General features: G+C 41.0%; 1 protein-coding gene and 1 long non-coding RNA gene across 3 annotated transcripts in view; one reads left to right on the top strand and one right to left on the bottom strand.

The window, feature by feature from the left end:
* Window positions 1-11,541, bottom strand: part of JAM3 (junctional adhesion molecule 3) — a 109,177-nt gene extending 97,636 nt beyond the window's left edge. Inside the window, exon 1 of one of the 2 annotated variants that reach the window (XM_037842001.1) lies at window positions 11,395-11,541. In XM_037842001.1, coding sequence (XP_037697929.1) covers window positions 11,395-11,533 — 139 coding nt within the window. In that variant the 5' untranslated portion in view covers window positions 11,534-11,541. The remainder of the gene's footprint in view (window positions 1-11,394) is intronic. The other variant, XM_037842002.1, reaches the window with a different exon arrangement.
* A 1,722-nt stretch (window positions 11,542-13,263) lies between these two features.
* LOC119535974 lies at window positions 13,264-17,719 on the top strand. The gene is made up of 4 exons (XR_005217327.1): window positions 13,264-13,329; window positions 15,576-15,673; window positions 16,494-16,569; window positions 17,594-17,719. It is a non-coding gene; the product is annotated as an uncharacterized LOC119535974 (long non-coding RNA).
* Window positions 17,720-18,071: the final 352 nt, after the last annotated feature.

Below are 18,071 nucleotides of genomic sequence, written 5' to 3'. Positions count from 1 at the left end.
TAGGAAGGTGATGTAATACCAAAAAATGTGATTCAAGAAAGAATATCATTGCAGTGAATTCCAAGCTTTGTGGGGCCTGAAGCTTATACAATTTTGAGGCCCTCATTAGGAAAATGAATGCAAAATTATGAATACAAAATTAGGTAGAAAGTGAATGTTTATTAAGAATGAGAACAGAAATCACAGAAATACAAATTTAAAAGCTAACAAATAACATAAGTAGCTAACTAATAACAAAAAATTGAAAAATTATCAATAATGAATAATAAACTATGAGTGGAAAGAAACTTTCCTAAACTGTTAATATTACATTTTTGACCAGTGATGCTCAAGGAGTCTTAATTACCATTGTTAATATTAAATTTTTGACCAGTCATACTGGTCATTGTTATTTCCATAGACAGTATTACAAAATCATTGTCATAAGATGAGGTGATCAAAGATCCTAAAATGTGTAGGAAAGCTTACAGAGAGTACCAAGGAGTTAATAAAAATATTATGTTATTTTTCTATATTTTGTGTTATTTATGTTATTTGGGAAGTGCAATATTCATTACTGACAAATCATGTAAAGTTTTAAGGACTGTTATTAAATTTAGAGAAACCTCTGCCAGATTTCTTTCACATTTAAATTATAACATTTCAGGCCATTTCAAGTTTTCCTATAGAATGACTAATCTTTAACATTTTTTGAAACAGGCACACTCATACCGAGTATTTCAGCTGTGCCCTCCCTGCAGTGGCATGGTAATGGCTTTTATTGGCAGTTTCATCAGGCCCTACAACTTTGTGTCACAATGCCTAACTAGTCAGCTTGGAATGTGCCTGTTACACAGGCTGGCTAACAATGTCAACTATAAACATCCCACTCCACTCAAACTACATGTGTTCCCAGCGTAACTTACAAAACCTGGGAAGAATACCTGTGGCCATTCCAGCTCTACCCAACACAAGGAGAGGTATGACAGGGGAAGGCAGGGCAGAAGAGGAGAGCGGTCTTCACTGATGGTACCTAAAGCATCTGACTTTTGCAAAAGTGAAGACACTGCTGGGGAGAATCCCAGGGCCTTCGAATGGGCCCCTTTGCAAATGCAATTCCTGAATCCTAAGCTTGATTAGCGTCACTCTAAATGTGCCTCCAAAGAATTAAGGATCGAATGAATTGTGGTATAGCATAACAGTAACAGCAGTAGCAGCCGCAGCAGCAATTACTAACAGTGGTAAATCTCTACCGTTTATTGATGAGAGGTAAAACCTAACACTATGTCAGAGCTTACTATTATGACAGCCACTCAGCTAAACACTTTATATGAACTAGGTAGTTAATTTTATCTTACTGTACACTATTTTTGTTACTATTTACTTTGACACTTTGATAGGAGCTTTACATATAGTTGCTGGTTTGCAAAACAATCCTACAATGTTACGCATTATTATTACTCTTTTATAGATAAGGAAATTAACTTCAAAAAGTCATATAGCAGAGCTAAGATTCAAAACCAGGTCTAATATGCTCTTCCCGGAGAAATAAGAATTCAGTAGAGGAAGAGATCACTTCTGCCAGAGATCTAAAGAAGGCTTTACGGAGAAGTACATTGAGCTGGATATTAGGGAACATGTAGGCTTTAAATAGGCAGAGAGGAGGGTGCTCTACATTTTGGGTGCATGGGCCAATGATAACAAAAGAACAGAAATGGCAATGCACAAGGGATATTCAGAAGACCATGATGAAACAATTCCACAGAGCCAAAGACTATGCTACAAATCTTGTTGGTTCCCTAATAGAAAGTGAATAAATTAAATCCTTATGATCAACTTTCTCTTCATCACATAGCCATAATCTTATAAAAGGAAAGGAAAAAGCAACACTTCCCTAGAATCCAACTCTATTTTCCCAACTTCTCCAAATGAAGTGCCTCATCTCGGTCATCTGGAAAGCCAAATACAATGATTTTTTTTCCCGCAGAAGTAAGGCAGTCTCCATTCAAAACAGAGGCTTTTCAATCAAGCATATTAAATTATAATTCTGCTATAGATGAGCTAGAGAAAAGGATATCATGAGGCTTAAAATTGGAGCCTCTAAACTCTAGCTAAATTTTCTTTCTAGAGGTTTCATTAGAAGGAGCTTTCAAAAATGTGAGCTAAAAGGTGCTGCTCACACCTAAGAACAGAAGCAACCAAAGTTTTAACAGATTTATTTACTCTGCACGTAGAAAACGTACTTGACAAGAGGAGCACAGAAAGTCAAAGCTGTGAGTCAAAGAGAGAACAAAATATACTCCTCCTCAAAAAAGTTACCTAACTCTGAACTCACTCGGAGGAATATTTTGTTGGAATTTGCAAACAGCATGTGGGATATTAGCCATAGGGTTAACATTAGGAAAAAATATTTGTTCTGGCTTCAATCCTCATCCAATGTTATGAACCCTCCTTTTAGGCCTTTCCTCTCAGCACAAATGCAGCCTAAGTTATGGGAGAGAGAGACAGCAACAAATCTGTTAGAAACAGCATCAGGGGTAGATGGAGGAAGAATTCCAGCAGGACTTCCATCTCTGCATTTCATTCTGTTTTTCATGTGCCTTAACTCTGGCTACCTCCTGGATGTATACCAACAGGATGAAGCACTGTGAACACCATTAAATTAAGTATATCTACAATTACCCGCATGCTTTGCTTTTCAATTTAAATCAAAGTAAATTCTCCGACCTACCTACAGAGAGAAATTTAAATTGGAAATGTGTAGAGTATGACCAGATGTTTGACATTAAAATAGTCCAACAGAAAACTCAGGCTTTAACGAATTAGTGGAACAAAGAAATAACAGAAAAATAAAATCATACTTTTTATGCCACTCCTGAACTCCACATGCCATTAGAATCTATTCCAGAAGTTCTAAGGATGCTTGCCTCCCATTGGGAACCTGGACCCTAGAACAGGCTTCCTAACCTGAGGTTCTTAATGTGCTTCTGGGGCTTGTAAATCCTTCCCCCACCCCAAACATAAACTCTTTCATATACGTGGGTGCACAGATGAACGTTTCTGGGAGAGGGTCCCTAGCTTTCACCATTTCTATAAGCTGTTCATAGCATAAGTTACCTCAGTGATGTACCCTCAAAGTCTAAGACAGTACCTTGTAGATAAAAGACACCAAAACCACTGCTCTACAGGCACACTGCTAAGGTGCTAGCCTCATTATTTGTTATGACAGGACTTTAAAAGCTAGACCAAATGTGGTCAGAGTGAAAAATGTGTATCTAATGCTAAGAAATGAAATGGAATCAGGAGCACCAACGTAACCATTAGCTATCCTATTTTTTCATGGTAAACATGCATAGGAACTCTTCAAACACTAACTCTAGTAAGGTTGTAGCAAATTTTTAAAATGGAGGCCCTGGAAGATGAACTTAATGGAGGCTCTGAAAGATGAACCTTCCCAAGCTCTTAGAATGGACGTAGGTTTCAAACCAAGATTACCTGACTCTAAAACAGTTCTCAACTTTCAAAAGTGGAAATTTCTTTTGCCTAGGGTTTCCAAAACTTCAACTACACTTGAAATGAGCAAATGTGAGTTAATTTAATTAGTCAGTTAAAAATTCTCTCATATGCCTAAAAAAATCACTTCTTTGGATCTAAAACTCATTTGGCTAAAGTGAGTTACCTAATAACACGGGGAAAGAAACACGGATATTTTGATGGCAGTGTGAGAGAGGTGGAATTTAAATTACTTTCAAGTGATTTGGATTAAAACCAATATTATTTCCCCAAGGTCCAAAAGTGAATCCCATGCAAAGTTGGTAAATGAATCTAGAATGCCTAGCACCCATGATGCTGAGCTCTTTCCTTCATCCAGAAAAGTATCTGAAAGGCTGCCAACAAGGGGCCCTTCCAAAGATGTGGTGGGCGGTTTTCATCCTCTTAGTACAGGGGCTGAGCCTTTCAGCTAACAGTAGAAATCTGCACCTCACAATCAGATTTCAGCTAGAAAGCTTGGGGTGACTTGGTCTTTGCCTCTGAATGCCACCACCAGTACTGTTCCTCACAGAGTAAGGAGCCATGGTTCCAGGTGGCCATCCGTGTGGAAGACCCACAATTCTCCAAATGTTAAGTCACCAAGTCTTGAATGAGAGGTGGCTGCATCTCAGACAAACCAATCCCAGCACACAGATGACAGTGGAAGGACTATATGTGTTCAGTGATTCTTAGCACGAGTCAGACAACTTCTGGCAAGCATGGCAGAATCTCCATGGGCCAATATTTTAATTGTATTTTATATTTAGAAAACAAAAATAAAAATATTAGCTTCATAATACCAACATTTAGAGAAGGTTTGTAACTCTTTCGTTAATCAAAAGGGGTAACAGGTTCAGAAAGTTGTGATTCCTGATTACAGCAGTGCACTGGCTTGGACGGGCCCTCACACTCTAGTAACTAGATCCTGCCTCAACCTAGTTCGACTGCATCTCTGGGCTCACAGGAAGTAGAGGAATCTCCAAAAGGTCAAATCAAAAAAATCTGTGGGCTGAAGCCAAAAAGTAGGAAGATGGGTGAGGGGTGCTACCCTGAGGGCAAATGCTCATTTTAATACTTCAGTGGGGAGGCAGAGCCCCGGGTGGCAGGAAGGTAGGGAAGGCCAGACCAGACGAGCCTGAGATCCTCAAATTATGCCAGGCTTCCTGAAAGGGGCTAGAGTCATCCCAGGAGGTGGCAGCCCCGGCACGCAGCAGAAGTATATTCTATCAAAGAAAGCATCCTCAGCTTAGGGCCAGATTTTCACACAATAACATCAACCAAACAGGAGTTTACAATCAAATATCATCGGACAAGCAAAGAAACAAGGCATTGTAAGTAACAGTTGTCAGAAAGAACAGATAATAGATTTAGATCCCCAAGAACTTCAGACAGTTGAAGTATCAGATTTGGAATATAAAATAACTGTGCATCAAATATGTAAAACATAAATGATGGAATAAAATGAGCAGGCAAAAATAGACTATTAAAATGACCAGATTATAAAAAAGAACCAAGAAAAACTTTAGAAATGAACAAGATAATAGGTGAAATTAAGAAAAAAAAAAAAATTTGTGCATTGGTTAAATAATAGGTTAGATACAGTTAGAAGCAGTAGTTAGCTATAAAGCAAAGGCAAATAACCAAGAATGCCACACAGAGAGGCAAGAATATGAAAGTATGACAGAAAGATTGAAAGTCTGTATCTAATCAGAGTCCCAGAAGGAGAGAATTAAGAAAATAGAAGCAAGGCAATATTTGAATCAATTTGCCTAAGAATTCTTAGAAAAAAGCCAAACCCACAGATACACAAAGTACAACATATAACAAGTAGAATAATTAAAAAGAAATACAGCCTAGTCACATTGTAGTAAAATTTCAGAATGCCAAAGACAAAGAAAAGATCTTAAAAGTAACTAGAGCGAAGACAGACAACCTGGAAAAAATTGACAGTATGTCTGACTGCAGACTTTGCAACATTAATAGTACAAACCAGAAAGCATTAGTGTTATAAGGTCAAAACTCTAAGAGAATATGACTGTTGATCTAAAATTATGTTAAAATAAACATATGTTTAGATATAAACAAAAGCTGAGTTTGACATCAAGAGACAGACACTAAAGGAAGTTATTAGCTTGAATTATTTCAAAAGCTTCCTAACTGGCCTTCTTCCCTCTCCAGTCTTCTTGAATATAATAACAGACCAATACTCCTAAAAACATTTTGATCATATTATTCTCTGCTTCAAACTGCCAAATAATTTCTAGAACCTCCATAATAAAATCCCTATTTCTTAGCCTGGCAGTTAAAGTGCTTTTTACAATCTACTCTCTAATGTTCTCTGTAATAGAGTCTCCTCTATTTACTAGCTGTGACCTTGGGCCAGGTAAATTAACCTGCCTGAGCCTCAGATTCATCATCTGCAAATGATACTTGTGAAAACTGACTGCTGAGATCAATTAAGAAAACCAGGTAAAGCAATTAGCATAGTGCCTGGCACACAGCAGATTTTCAATAAATGGTAGCTGTGATTACTTATCATTGTTGTAACTCTTTGGTCACAAGACACAACAAATGCATCCCCAACTTCCTCCATTTCCCAGCTCTCCACACCATTCCCCAAATCTGCACTTACATCAATCAAAATTACCCCTAAGAGTCTAGTTCCTTCTTGAAAGTCTTCTAAAAGCCATTCCAGAGTAAGTACTCTTACTTCTAAACATACAAAACATTTACCCAAATGCTGTGCTGCTGTTAACAAGCATTCTGGTCTGGAGAGGCATATATCTTAAATTTCCCTGTTTGGCCAATAGAAAACTTTACTGCCATGAAAACGAGATTATAAAACAAATTGGACTGACTGATTAAAAATTTCAGCACCTGACAGAGACACTTGAGAGGAAAAAATATGCCACACCCCACTCCCACCCCCACCAAAAATGATGCAGCTGTCTTCGAACTTGCTGCATTCTCTCTAATCCTCCAGACAGCTGTGCTTCATTCTAAAGACAGAATATTTTCCTTAGAGAAAAAACATCTAGCAAGGAAGTCCATGTTAGGCAGGAAAAAGTGGTAAGGGTATGTCAGCTGACAGCTCAAGTTGGGAAACATCTTGCAAATTCCACTTTCAAAGGAAGTCAATTTAACCTTTCATTCTTATCACCCAAGACAAAGAAACCAGAGATCCTGGCTAGCACAAAGTAGGTGCTCAGTAATTGCTGGCTGACTCCAAAGAGGCAGACAAAGGCAATTACTCAGACAATTTCAGGAGGAAAAAAACAAAAAACAAAAAACGGTGGGGTGGGGAGAGTGGACTCTCATCAGCTCTCTTCAGCTCTTTCAGTCTTCCAGTTATCCATTTGCTGAGGATGCCACAGCTGCCTCCCCCACCCAAAAGCCAGTGACAGCTAATCTCCCCAATGACTGCTAATCTCTCCAATGACTCCCAAAGAATGCATGATCTAACAACTGAACTTCTGCCTCTCCTTTGGCCAGTGGGGCTGATATTCATTAAGACTCTAGAAAAAGGTACTATCCATATACTATCACATTAAACTACACAAGGTAAGTTTAAAAGAAAATCCTTACTAATGCCAAATTTAAAATTCCACCAGTGTATCTTTTGGAAAGCAAAGCAATATGCAATTTTTTTCATCATAAGAAAAACCCTCAAAGAAAACTTGGAAAATACATAAGACTAAAAGAATCTGCCAGAAACACAGAGAAAAGTAGAAAAGAATCAGCCATAAGAGCTATCACTCAGAAACTGCACCTCTCAACATTCTGGTTCATTTTCTTCCAGATTTTTTCCCCTAAGCATAAGCTTTTTTACATAATTGTAATCATATGGTATATACTACTAGTACCTGCTGCTCATGACACTTAAATCATATCAGAAGTTCCCCAAGTTTTTCTTCTTCTTAACCTTGTAAATGCATACAGTAGATAGTAGAAAGATTTTGAAATTGAGCCAAGTCAAGAAATACTTACCATTCTCTTTCTTCCACAGAAACTACTATAGTAACAACCAAGATCTTCTGAAAGTTCCTGTGGCCACTAGAACTAAGATAAGATAGCTAAAATATGCCTAGACACACAGCAAGTGTTTAAGACTTTCAGGCGACAAAGAGACAAACTGAATATGTACTACAGTCATCTTTCTGAAAGATACAAAAGAAATTAAAGTCAGCCTCTGTTTCCAACAAATTTTTAACAGCATTGAGAAGATAAAATGCACTTACACCCAGCAAATAAACACCAATACAATTCAGCATACACTCATACTGGTACATGAATCGTAGCTCTTCAAGGGATGCTTTGTTCATTTTGGCACCCCTAGCACTGAGAACAGTGCCTGGAATATTATAAATTCTCAATAAAAGCCTGCTGTACTGAACTGAATTAGAGACAAGATATATACTTATTTAGACATATGAAGGATCACTGGGAGTTGTGATTACATTAGGCAAAACAGAAATCATGGCTATGGCAGAACTTGATTGGCTGAACCACAGAAGGGGCCTTGGGATACTCTGTAAACAGAAGAAGACATAAGAAAAATGTTTATATAGTCCTAGTTTTATTAAAATTTTGATCTTTCTACACCACCTGCAGTGGAACCCCTAATGCCACATTAACTACTCATAGAAAATGTCATATATGACATGCAATAGGCATTACTTAAAGAAAACAAAACACAAAATACTATAGCATTCCTCGAACACTGGAAAACAAAGCTAATTCTCAGCTTTCTGTGTATCACTGTTACCCCTAACAAGTGGCAAAGATGCAGTAAATTACAGCTTTAGGACTTCTTATTGAGTACCTTCGTGGATGCCATCCTTGTGAAACCAGGTATAAAAGAACAGGCTTACCAAAAGTTTCTTTCAGGATTTCTTTATACCTCAGTAAAGCTATGTGCATATACAGTTAAGAATTCAGAGGGCCGATTCAGATGATTTGAAACTTGCACCCAGCCCTAACAGCATCACATTCATACCACCTGATTATAAACATATCTTAAAAGACAATCCAATTTCATGATTAGTGGATTATTCAGCAGACTCATACATCCCAACTTCATGCACACACATTATTTTCTTTTCTTTTAAACCACTTGTGCTTTTAAAAAATTCAAAGAATTTATGGAGAAGGAATTTGCTAGTATCACATCTCACACAGCTGCTAGTTGTTGGATGTACTAAATTCATAGCTTCTTCTGTTACTTTATGTGGCTTGATAAAAATCTGGTTTCTTTCAAAAGAATTGATTTAAATCTACTATATCTGGCTGCCTGAAGAGCGAGCTACATAGAGTCAAGGAAGGTTTAGGGATTGTGTGTGCATATATTTCTGTGTATGACAATTTCATCCGGATGTAATACTGCAATTACTTTTAATTAAGGGTCTCTACTAGCCATCCATTCAGTATCCCACGTCTAAAGCCTCAAGAACAAATGCCATCAATAAGTCATCTGGGAATGAACAGCTGATTCGAAGCAGGGCAGGTGTTCTTTGTTCGCCTTCAAAAACATACATGCAAATATGATAATGATTTTATCTGTCAGATAATTACAATGAAATCAAACTTAACTTAAAAGAATGGGACATTCTAAAAAAGGTTTCGGGAGTCCAAATAGACACAAATGGAAAAATTAGAAATTTTTTTTCAAAACTTTCCCAGAAATTTTGATTTTCAGACTTCAAGCTTCAGTTCACAAACTGTCTTATCCCAAGAATACATACTGTTACTGTTAAACCCAACAGTAATTATTATATAGTCATTCAAAAATGAATGTAAAGTAGAATTGCACCTGTCACCAAGTCAACAAAAGAGTATTTTGTATATAAAACCACAGAGCTTTGAACATTTGAGAATCTGGTTAAAATGATCCCTAATAAGAACTTCACGGTCAAATGAAATAACACAAGTAACTAAAAGTTGGAATAACACAAATGTTTAAAGACTTCCAAATTTACGAAGCAACAGATATCACTCTGTATGTGATACTTCTTCCACAAATGGGCAAAACAATAGTAACAATCTCTGAGAGAAGAAAGAAACCTCAAAAGTAGCCCCTCTGGCAAAGCAAAACCGGATGTTAACGGTTTATGAAGTCCTTAGCATTTTCTAGTTTTATTAGCAAACCACCAAGTTGAAACTCATTCCTGAACTGCCAAGCATTTCTGCAATAAAAACTGTAAACTTTGGAGCGAGCAGATCTTTTCAACAATGGGGAGTTGTTCTAGTCTGTGAATAGGACTCAGTGTCAGTGTGGCCGACACAGGCAGGAGCTGGGCATTCCTGACACCCGTGTCCCCTGGCTAGCCTTTGATCACTTCCACTTTCCAACCTCACTGATTTTGGAATCAATTTCAGGCAAACTGTATGGACACCAACTATGCCCTGAAACAGTCCTCAATCACAAATCCCTGTTTCCACAGCTTCTTTTCCAGACCCTCCCTTTTCCCTACCACCATTGTGGACATCACACGATAATGACCATCAAATACAGGGGTGCTTTGTTTTAGGTCTGTCCACCCCGGCTCTCCAACAGTCACTGCATGTTTTTTGTTTTTTGTTTTTGTTTTTGTTTTTGTTTTGCATATTCTGGAAAACATCATGGGATGACAGTGGCAACTAAGTTAAACAACAAAACGACCTAAGATCCATGGCACCGAAAAAGGACTTGGTTTTGTTACCTGTGGATGGCAATCAGGGAAAAGTCTGCTGTAGTGTCTTTAGAAAAACATGGATTTGAGTCCTATTTACCACTTACTAGGAAAGCAGTCTTGAAAAATAGACCTGAGTCTTAATTTTCCTACTGAAAATTAACAAAACCCACCTCACAAATTTGCTCTAAGGCCTAAGAGAGATGAAGACTTCAAAGTGCCTAGTATAATAGTAAACTCTCACTAAGGGAGACTATTTAGCCCTTCTGTCCAACTGTACTGGGACACATGATCTAACAAGAATTCCAAATAGTGGAAAAGGCAAAATGCACAAAACCACCAGGCGTATCAGTGCATCCTCATCAAAATGTTCGGGATGCTAACTCAGGGTAAAGGTCTGCTGGGTCTCCTCTGTAAGGCAGAGACAAAGAAGGTGCTGGATTGAGATCCAGGCCATTTTTATTTCCAGGAAAGATGGGTTTGTCCAACTCAGTTCCTTTGTTTACAGCAAAAGTGCAAATGAGCAGGTCTTCCGAGGGCTGTGACAAAGAAGCAAAACAGGCCTGGAGTTCTGCCTCCTGATTCACCCACCACCTCTCTCCCGGACGGCCTCGCTTGGCGATATCTTCTCGGTCAGTGTCCCAGAGCCCCCAGACCCAAGTGCTGTCCGCCTTTCTGTGCTCCCACTGCCCGGAGGTCACCCCCGGGCCAGCACGTCCCTCTCGGGTCGGGAAGTCATCCAAGGGTCGGCAAGTCATCCACGGGCAGGGAGGTTACCCACGGGGCCGGGAAGTCACCCATCGTGTTCCCATCCCCCTGCAGCCCCTGGCCCGTGGAGTCTCCCGACCCGGTCCTCCCATCCTCCTGGAGCCCTCCAGCTCCCACAGCCCCTCAAGGCCCCCGATTTCCCCGACCCTCCCCAGGGCCCGGGGATTCCAGCCCCTGGAGACCCCCGATCCCTTCCGGCCCCCAACCCCAGGAGCCCCTCGGCCCCTGGAATCCCCGTTACACCCCGGCGCCTGGAGCCCCCCCTCCCAGAGCGCTCCCAGTCCCTGGAGCCCCCGGCCCTCCTCAGGGCAGACCCCCTTAGGGTTGCCGGGCCCCTCCGCGCTCCGGGACCGTTATTCCCGCCGGGACCGTCTCCGGCCGCTCCGGCCCCTCTGCTCCCATCGCCCTCGGACCCTCCTCTCCCAAAGTCAGAAACGCTCAGACTCACCCCTGAGAAGCAAGAACAGCAGCGCAGCGGGCAGCGCGGCGGTGGGAGTGCGGAGCGCTTGTCCTGGCCGCCGCCTCAGCGCCATTTCGAGGGGAGCTGAGGGGCCCGCGGCGCGGCGGGCGCGCCTCCCGACACGCATGCGCCGGCCGGCCAGCCCAGGCCAGCCCGCCCCCGGTCTCCATGGCGACCCCTGGCCCGCCGGCGCTGTCTCCATGGCTACCGCAGAAGCCGAAGTCGGGTTGCTAGGGATGCAGGGATGCTCTGGACCCCGGCCAGCGGGGTTTCTTCGAACGATCTTGGTGGGAGGAAGGTAAAGAACCGTGTACAAGAGTAGGGATGGGTACATGTCCATAGCTGTGGAATGAATCTGTCACTACCGATCGGGGAAGAAACAGCAAGTTAAAATATGGGAGACAAAGTGTCTTATTTTACAAATAAAGATGCAGTCCTATTATGTTAGAAACATTTTTGCCTGCATCTCTTGGGGCCCTGATTCCAAGTATGATGAAAGTCAGAAGCCCTGAAATCTGCTTAAAACATAAGCAAGGCATACACTATAGAGCACATAAAAGTGAAGTCTTGTTAAAATAAACAGCTTGTTTCTGTGGTAGATCAAAAGATTGTGATGGTACGGCCTATGGTTCCTTCCACAGAAAAGTGGACTGATTCTTTGCTCTGGTTTCTGAATATTGGAAATGGTAAGACTAGGGAAGAAAAATGGAGAAGAATCCTATGAGGGCAAGTGGACATGATGAAAAGAAGGATACAATGAACTGACTGAAAATTGGATCCTAGTATGCAGGAAGTTTTGAAGTGTCATTTAATACTGTGACAGATTATTGAAATATCTTGTATTATATCTAATATAGAAAGTACCTCATTAATACTCTGGGAAACAATGGCAAAACAACAGAATTCTGAATAGAGTTGTTAGAAAAGATTCCAGAGTTTCCAACAACATATGTTTTTAATACTCAAATTAAGGACTTCAGTTTTTTACACAGTCATCCTACATTTTGGTTTTAGTTTGTTATTACAAAGTAAAACTATATATGTATATATAATGAATACATATAAATTATTTTTATATATGCCAAGAAACATGAGGTCTTGTCAAAAATACACTTCAATTGCCATCATAACATGATCTTCTTTATAAATCGTTTTAATTGCTCAAATCTTTACAAGGGTAAATTAATTACATTTCCAGAAATCTCATAAATATCGAATAATTTTTAATTACTTAATCGCTCATTACAATTCTATTTGTCTTTCTTTCCCTAGACCTTTCTTTTTCAGTTTGCCATGTTCCAAAATCACAAGTGATTTCCTATGTAAAAGATATTTTATAGTGATGTCCTCTCTCCATTCATCAAACAGAGAAATTATAAGGGAAAGAAAATTCTACTTAAGACAACTGATTTTTTTTTTTTTCCTGCCCTCTCTTCTCTTTGTTATTCCCTTTAGCTCCTGGTCATATGAACAGGCTTATTTGCCTAACGGAATAACCATTTTGGTCACCCTAACCAGTGTCTCTTTTCTCCCGCTGGATTTCCTGTGTTTGCATTATGAAATGGTTTTGTCTGTTAAACCATCATCTCTGCTGAGGAATCTTTTGAAACCCAGAATGAGTTTACAAAGAAAGGCTCCGTGAATATTCTATAAGGGGCAGAAGTTCCTAGGAAAGTGGATGGCAGGTGCTTCATTGTAAACATTGATTTTTCTCCATAGATGGAGTCTGCACATCATTAGCAGTGGCTGAAACATTCCTGGGATGGAGGCCCAGCTACTGATGCACTAGGGAAGGGGAGGACGTGTTTGGTGGGAAAGTGGTCTACTCCTTCTTATAATGTCATCGCTGCCTGGAGAGCTCTCACCTGTTCAGAAGGGAATCAGAGCTCAATGGGGCTAGAACAGAAGCTCTGGAGGGATTCAGTGAGTATGCTTTGGATTCTGTGCTTCTCTCACAGCATTATCCATAGAAGGATGCTTATTTCTAATGTGCGGCTTACTGAAGAGAGACATATTTCTAAAAAAAAAAACTCAGGTAACTAGTTACACCTGTGCTAAGCTAAAAGAAAACATTTGCTAAAGATTCATGGCTGAGAGATTTCAAATAGAGTAGAGAGGGCATTCTCTGGAGGGCATTCTTATCCACTATATAGATATCCCTTTTTAGTTTTTAGTGTATTGGAATAGCTAGAAGGAAATACCTGAAACTGTCAAACTGCAACCCAGTAGCCTTGATTCTTGAAATCGATTGCATAACTATAGAGCTTACATGGTGTGACTGTGTAATTGTGAAACCTTGTGGCTCACACTCCCTTTATCTAGTGTATGGACAGATGAGTAGATAAGTGGGGACAAAAAATGAAATGAAAAAATATGGTGGTTTGGGGGAGAAGGAACGCTTTGGGTGTTCTTTTTAACTTTTATCTTTATTCTTATTTTTATTCTTTTTGGAGTAAGGAAAATGTTCAAAAGTTGATTGCAGTGATGAATGCACAACTATATGATAGTACTGTGAACAGTTGATTGTACACCATGGATGATTGCATAGTACATGAATATATCTCAATAAAACTGAATTTGAAAAAAAAGAAAGCACTTGCAAATCAAGTGGTGAATAAAAGAGTAGGGTTTTCCTGTAAGACTCATCTCTGAGTAGAAGCAAGGTGACTGCCCTTCCCGGATTACAGAAAGCAAAACACTGGCTCTGGAATTTGACAGACAAGGACTCAAATTCCTGTGTTTCGTAAACTTGGACAAGTTACTTAACTCCCCTAAGCCTCGAGTCTGTGCCCACCTCAAATGGTCTCTGTGAGTGTTAGGCAAGATAAAGCACCTGGGGCAATAAATCAGTGAAGCAGCATGTGCTTTACCGGCTCTGCCCCCTCCCTTCCCTACTGCTTTTGTTCTGATCAGGCAAAATGGCTACAGTTTCTCTGGAGAGCCTTGATAAAGACAAGGACCATCAGTGTGCAGGGAGGTCAGAGGTAATGAGAAGCAAAGGGGGAATTTTACATTGATTTGTGTTTATTCTCTTGTCATGCCTGCAGATTCTTACAAAGTAATATGATATGGCTTCTGTTACTTCTTCATGCCATTCTGTACCTGAACAATCACTTGAAATCAGCCCTCACAGCATGCGAGAAGTGAGATCCATTGCCTGGAATAAGTCTCTGACCCCAAAGCCGTTCCATTAAAGCATTCTTCTTTGGGGCTTTAGCAAAGACCTGGCTAAATTTCTGCTGCTCCTTTTCCCCCTCCCTCCAAGTCCTGCCTTCCTTGCAATATTTCCAACTCTGTTCACTCCCATTCCATCCCAACTTCATCCTCTGCTTTTTCTCATCAAAGATTTTCCTCTGAAAGTTTCTCTAGACAGAAGGAACCCCCCCCCCATCTAAAGAAACAGTGCCAGACAGAACCTCCACCCTCTCCAAGACATTCTGCTTATGACATGCAAGGAAGGAACGTTCTTCTGCCATTGGATTTATCTGCACGTTCCTCCGTAGTGGTTCAGCCAGAAAAGGAAGGTCATACTGATGCCAAGGTTTTGTTAAGCGAGTTCCTAGAGAGACCTTCCTAAGAAGATATTTAGCAAGCCTTCCACGTTTCACTAAAAGTATTCTAGGAATTCCTATGCTAGTGAGTGTGTATGTGTATGTGCGTGCATAGATGCATGCACATGTATGCCTGTCTCTAAATAGGAATTTCATACCAAATGTAGACGTGTCCCTTACCTGCGCTAGAGGAGGGATTCGAGTGTCCTTGTTACAACCCCATTAGCCAGGGGCTCTTTACTCACTGGTGCACATTAAAACCAAACAAAAAAACCAACAGGCAACTGTGATCATCTCATGGTAGAGGCCCACCTGACACAGAAGTTTCTTCCCCAAGGTTGAGGTCCTTGAGGATTAGGAATTCCCAGTTAAGAATTCCAGGGTTTCATATCACACATGCTCTCTCTGTCCACATGTCTGCCTCAAGGCTTTATCTGAGAATGTGGGAAGCCAGTTTGGATGGATGCCTCCTACAGATGCCAGAGAAAGGGTGTCCAGAATATTTAGTAAACAACAGTCCCCAGGCCTCTTCAGGGAAGGGCAGCTGTGGTGAAATAAAACAGACTAGCTCTTTTTTTCCCCTCCACTTGACCTGAAGGTGAATATCTGTTTTCCTAGACCGTGCTTCGGGGCTGAGGACACTAATGAGTCACCAGGACACTGTCGGAATTGTCCTGGAGTGAAACCCAGGAGTTCTGCACCCACTGCTCAAGGAGGTGGGTGTGCAGGTCTCAGGGGTGGGCTGGGCTGGGGGGGTCCCTAACTGTGGAGACATGTTGTACCTGTAGTGCTATGATGCTCAACCTTATGTGCCTCCAGGATGCTCGAACTCCTTTGTTTACAGTCTGGGGATATTTTTATCCCAGCCCTCCAATTAGAGTTAATTTCTTCTTCACTCAAATTGTACCATTGAGTGTTTATTTCCTGGCAGCATTGGAGAGAGGCCAGGGCCTGCACGTATCTCCCACCTCAGCGGCAGGGAACTTTCTGCCTGACACGGAGTCCCTTCTGGAGTCAATACCCTCTTCCAGGACCTTGGGAAGGAGAAGTTATTCCCAAGGGCTATGGGTTGAGGGGGTGGCATGGTAGCTTGCACTGCTTGAACCTTTCCAGGGTTGGGGAGGCTTTTTTTTTTCTCAGCTGCCATTGCAGAGATTCTGAGTGCTCCGTTACAGAACTGGAAAGAGAGGAGACTGATTCCATTTCACAGATCTCTACACTGATGAGAGTTTTGCCAGAGGAAGCCTTTCCTCTGGAGATTATTCAATACCATGCATCTTAAGCAATCAGATAAGGGATCTGAATAAAACTGTACAGTTTCTGTTTAATCCTGTGCTATTGTATTCTAACAAAATTTAAGATTAGGAGAAGTGCTCTGGGGGTGATATCAGAGTCCTCAGAGCACTCAAGAAGCACATCAGAGATTTGCTCCAGTTGGGACCAGCCACTCTTAGCCCAGCAAGGATCACAGAACTTGACTCGCTTCTGCATCCTTTATAGTCTGTGCTCATGCCTTAACCCATTCTTCCTTTCCAGGGAATATTTTGTTCCAGGCAGGCATCGTCCACTAGCTGCTGCCCAGAACAGATGTCAGGAAGAAAACAGCTAAGTGGTAAGACACAAGATGCTTCTGTGCACCCACCATGGGGATGGGGTGCCCCCACTGCCACTGGCCTAATACATGGCTTGTCATCTTTCATCTGGATTGTTAAAATGGTCTCCAGCAGGTCTTCCTGAATCTAGACCTTTCTTTGCAAAATCAAGCTTAGCACAATTTTGGAACAATACTGTTCAGTGAGTATCTGTGGCATGAAAGACCCCTGCAGTCCTGCAGAGACATCTGCTCATGTCATTCCTCTGCTTAAGATTCTTAAGTGGCACCTTCAAAACAAAGTTAAAACCTCTTAGTATGGAAAAAAAGTCTTGGCTGAAAAAAATAAGTCCTATGCTCATGAGCATCTAGTTACGCTGATCTCTTCATAGTTCTTAAAATTAGTCATGCTCTCTCAAGCCACTGAAGTTACCACGTGGTCCCTTTGCCTATATCACCCTCCCCTCCAGCCTTGTCAGTTTTCTAACTCCAGCATGTCCACTAAGAGCCACTCTGTGGAACCTTGTCCTCCAGGAAGAATTTCCTGACCCCACTGTCCTCTCTGAGATGATTCTGGTGGCCCTCCAGTAATGCACTGTGCATGCATCTATAATAGAACTTGTCACATTGGATTGTGGTGTCACATATTCTCTGTAGCTCTATTTCAAATTTCTTGAACTTAACACTGTTCTCAACCTTCCTTCTTTTCTAACATATACCTTTAAAGGCTATGACTTTCCTAAGTACTGCTTTAGCTGCATCCCTCAAGTTTTAATATATATTGTCTTCATTGCCACTCAGTTCCAAGTATTTTCTCTTTTCCTTTATGATTTCTACTTGACTCAGCTGTTTAGAGGTCTGCTTTATTAATTTCCCAGTATATGGGGTTGGAGGCTGTGATGGTTTGGAGGTTTTATGGACCCCAGAAGATCATGTTCTTAAAGCTAATCCATTTCTGTGGGTGTAGACCTATTGGGGGTGGGAACTTTTGATTAGGCTATTTCAGTTGAGACATGTCCCAGGTGGGTCTTAATCCTCTTCCTAGAGTCCTTTATAAGAAGCTGAGAGAGAGGGGCTCACACAGAAGCTAACAGAGAAGGACATGAAGAGAAGCTCAGAAAGAAAGTCACAGATGGAGCAGCCAGAAGCTGAAAGCAACAAAACCCAGGAGAGAAGGACCAGCAGATGCTGCCATGTGCCTTCCCATGTGACAAAGAGTCCCAGATTGCCAGCAGCCTGTCTTCAGGAAGGAGGCATCATCTTGTTGATGCTTTGATTTGGACATTTTCACGGCCTCAGAACTGTAACCTTGTAAGCTAATAAATTCCCATCATTAAAAACCAGTCCATTTCTGGTGTATTGCGTTTTGGCAACTTTAATGAACTAAAACAGAGGCTATGACATATTGCGACTTCTAGCTTTATTGCACTGTGGTCAGAGAACAAGGTCTGTATAATATCAACACTTTGGCATTTGGTGAGACTTGCTTTATGGCTTAGTAAGTGTCCATTGTTTTAAATGTT

The sequence above is a fragment of the Choloepus didactylus genome, chromosome 6 (assembly GCF_015220235.1).
Source record: "Choloepus didactylus isolate mChoDid1 chromosome 6, mChoDid1.pri, whole genome shotgun sequence".
Taxonomy (NCBI): domain Eukaryota; kingdom Metazoa; phylum Chordata; class Mammalia; order Pilosa; family Megalonychidae; genus Choloepus; species Choloepus didactylus.
Note: the sequence above shows the minus strand (reverse complement) of the source record. Positions and strands in the feature narration are given on the sequence as shown.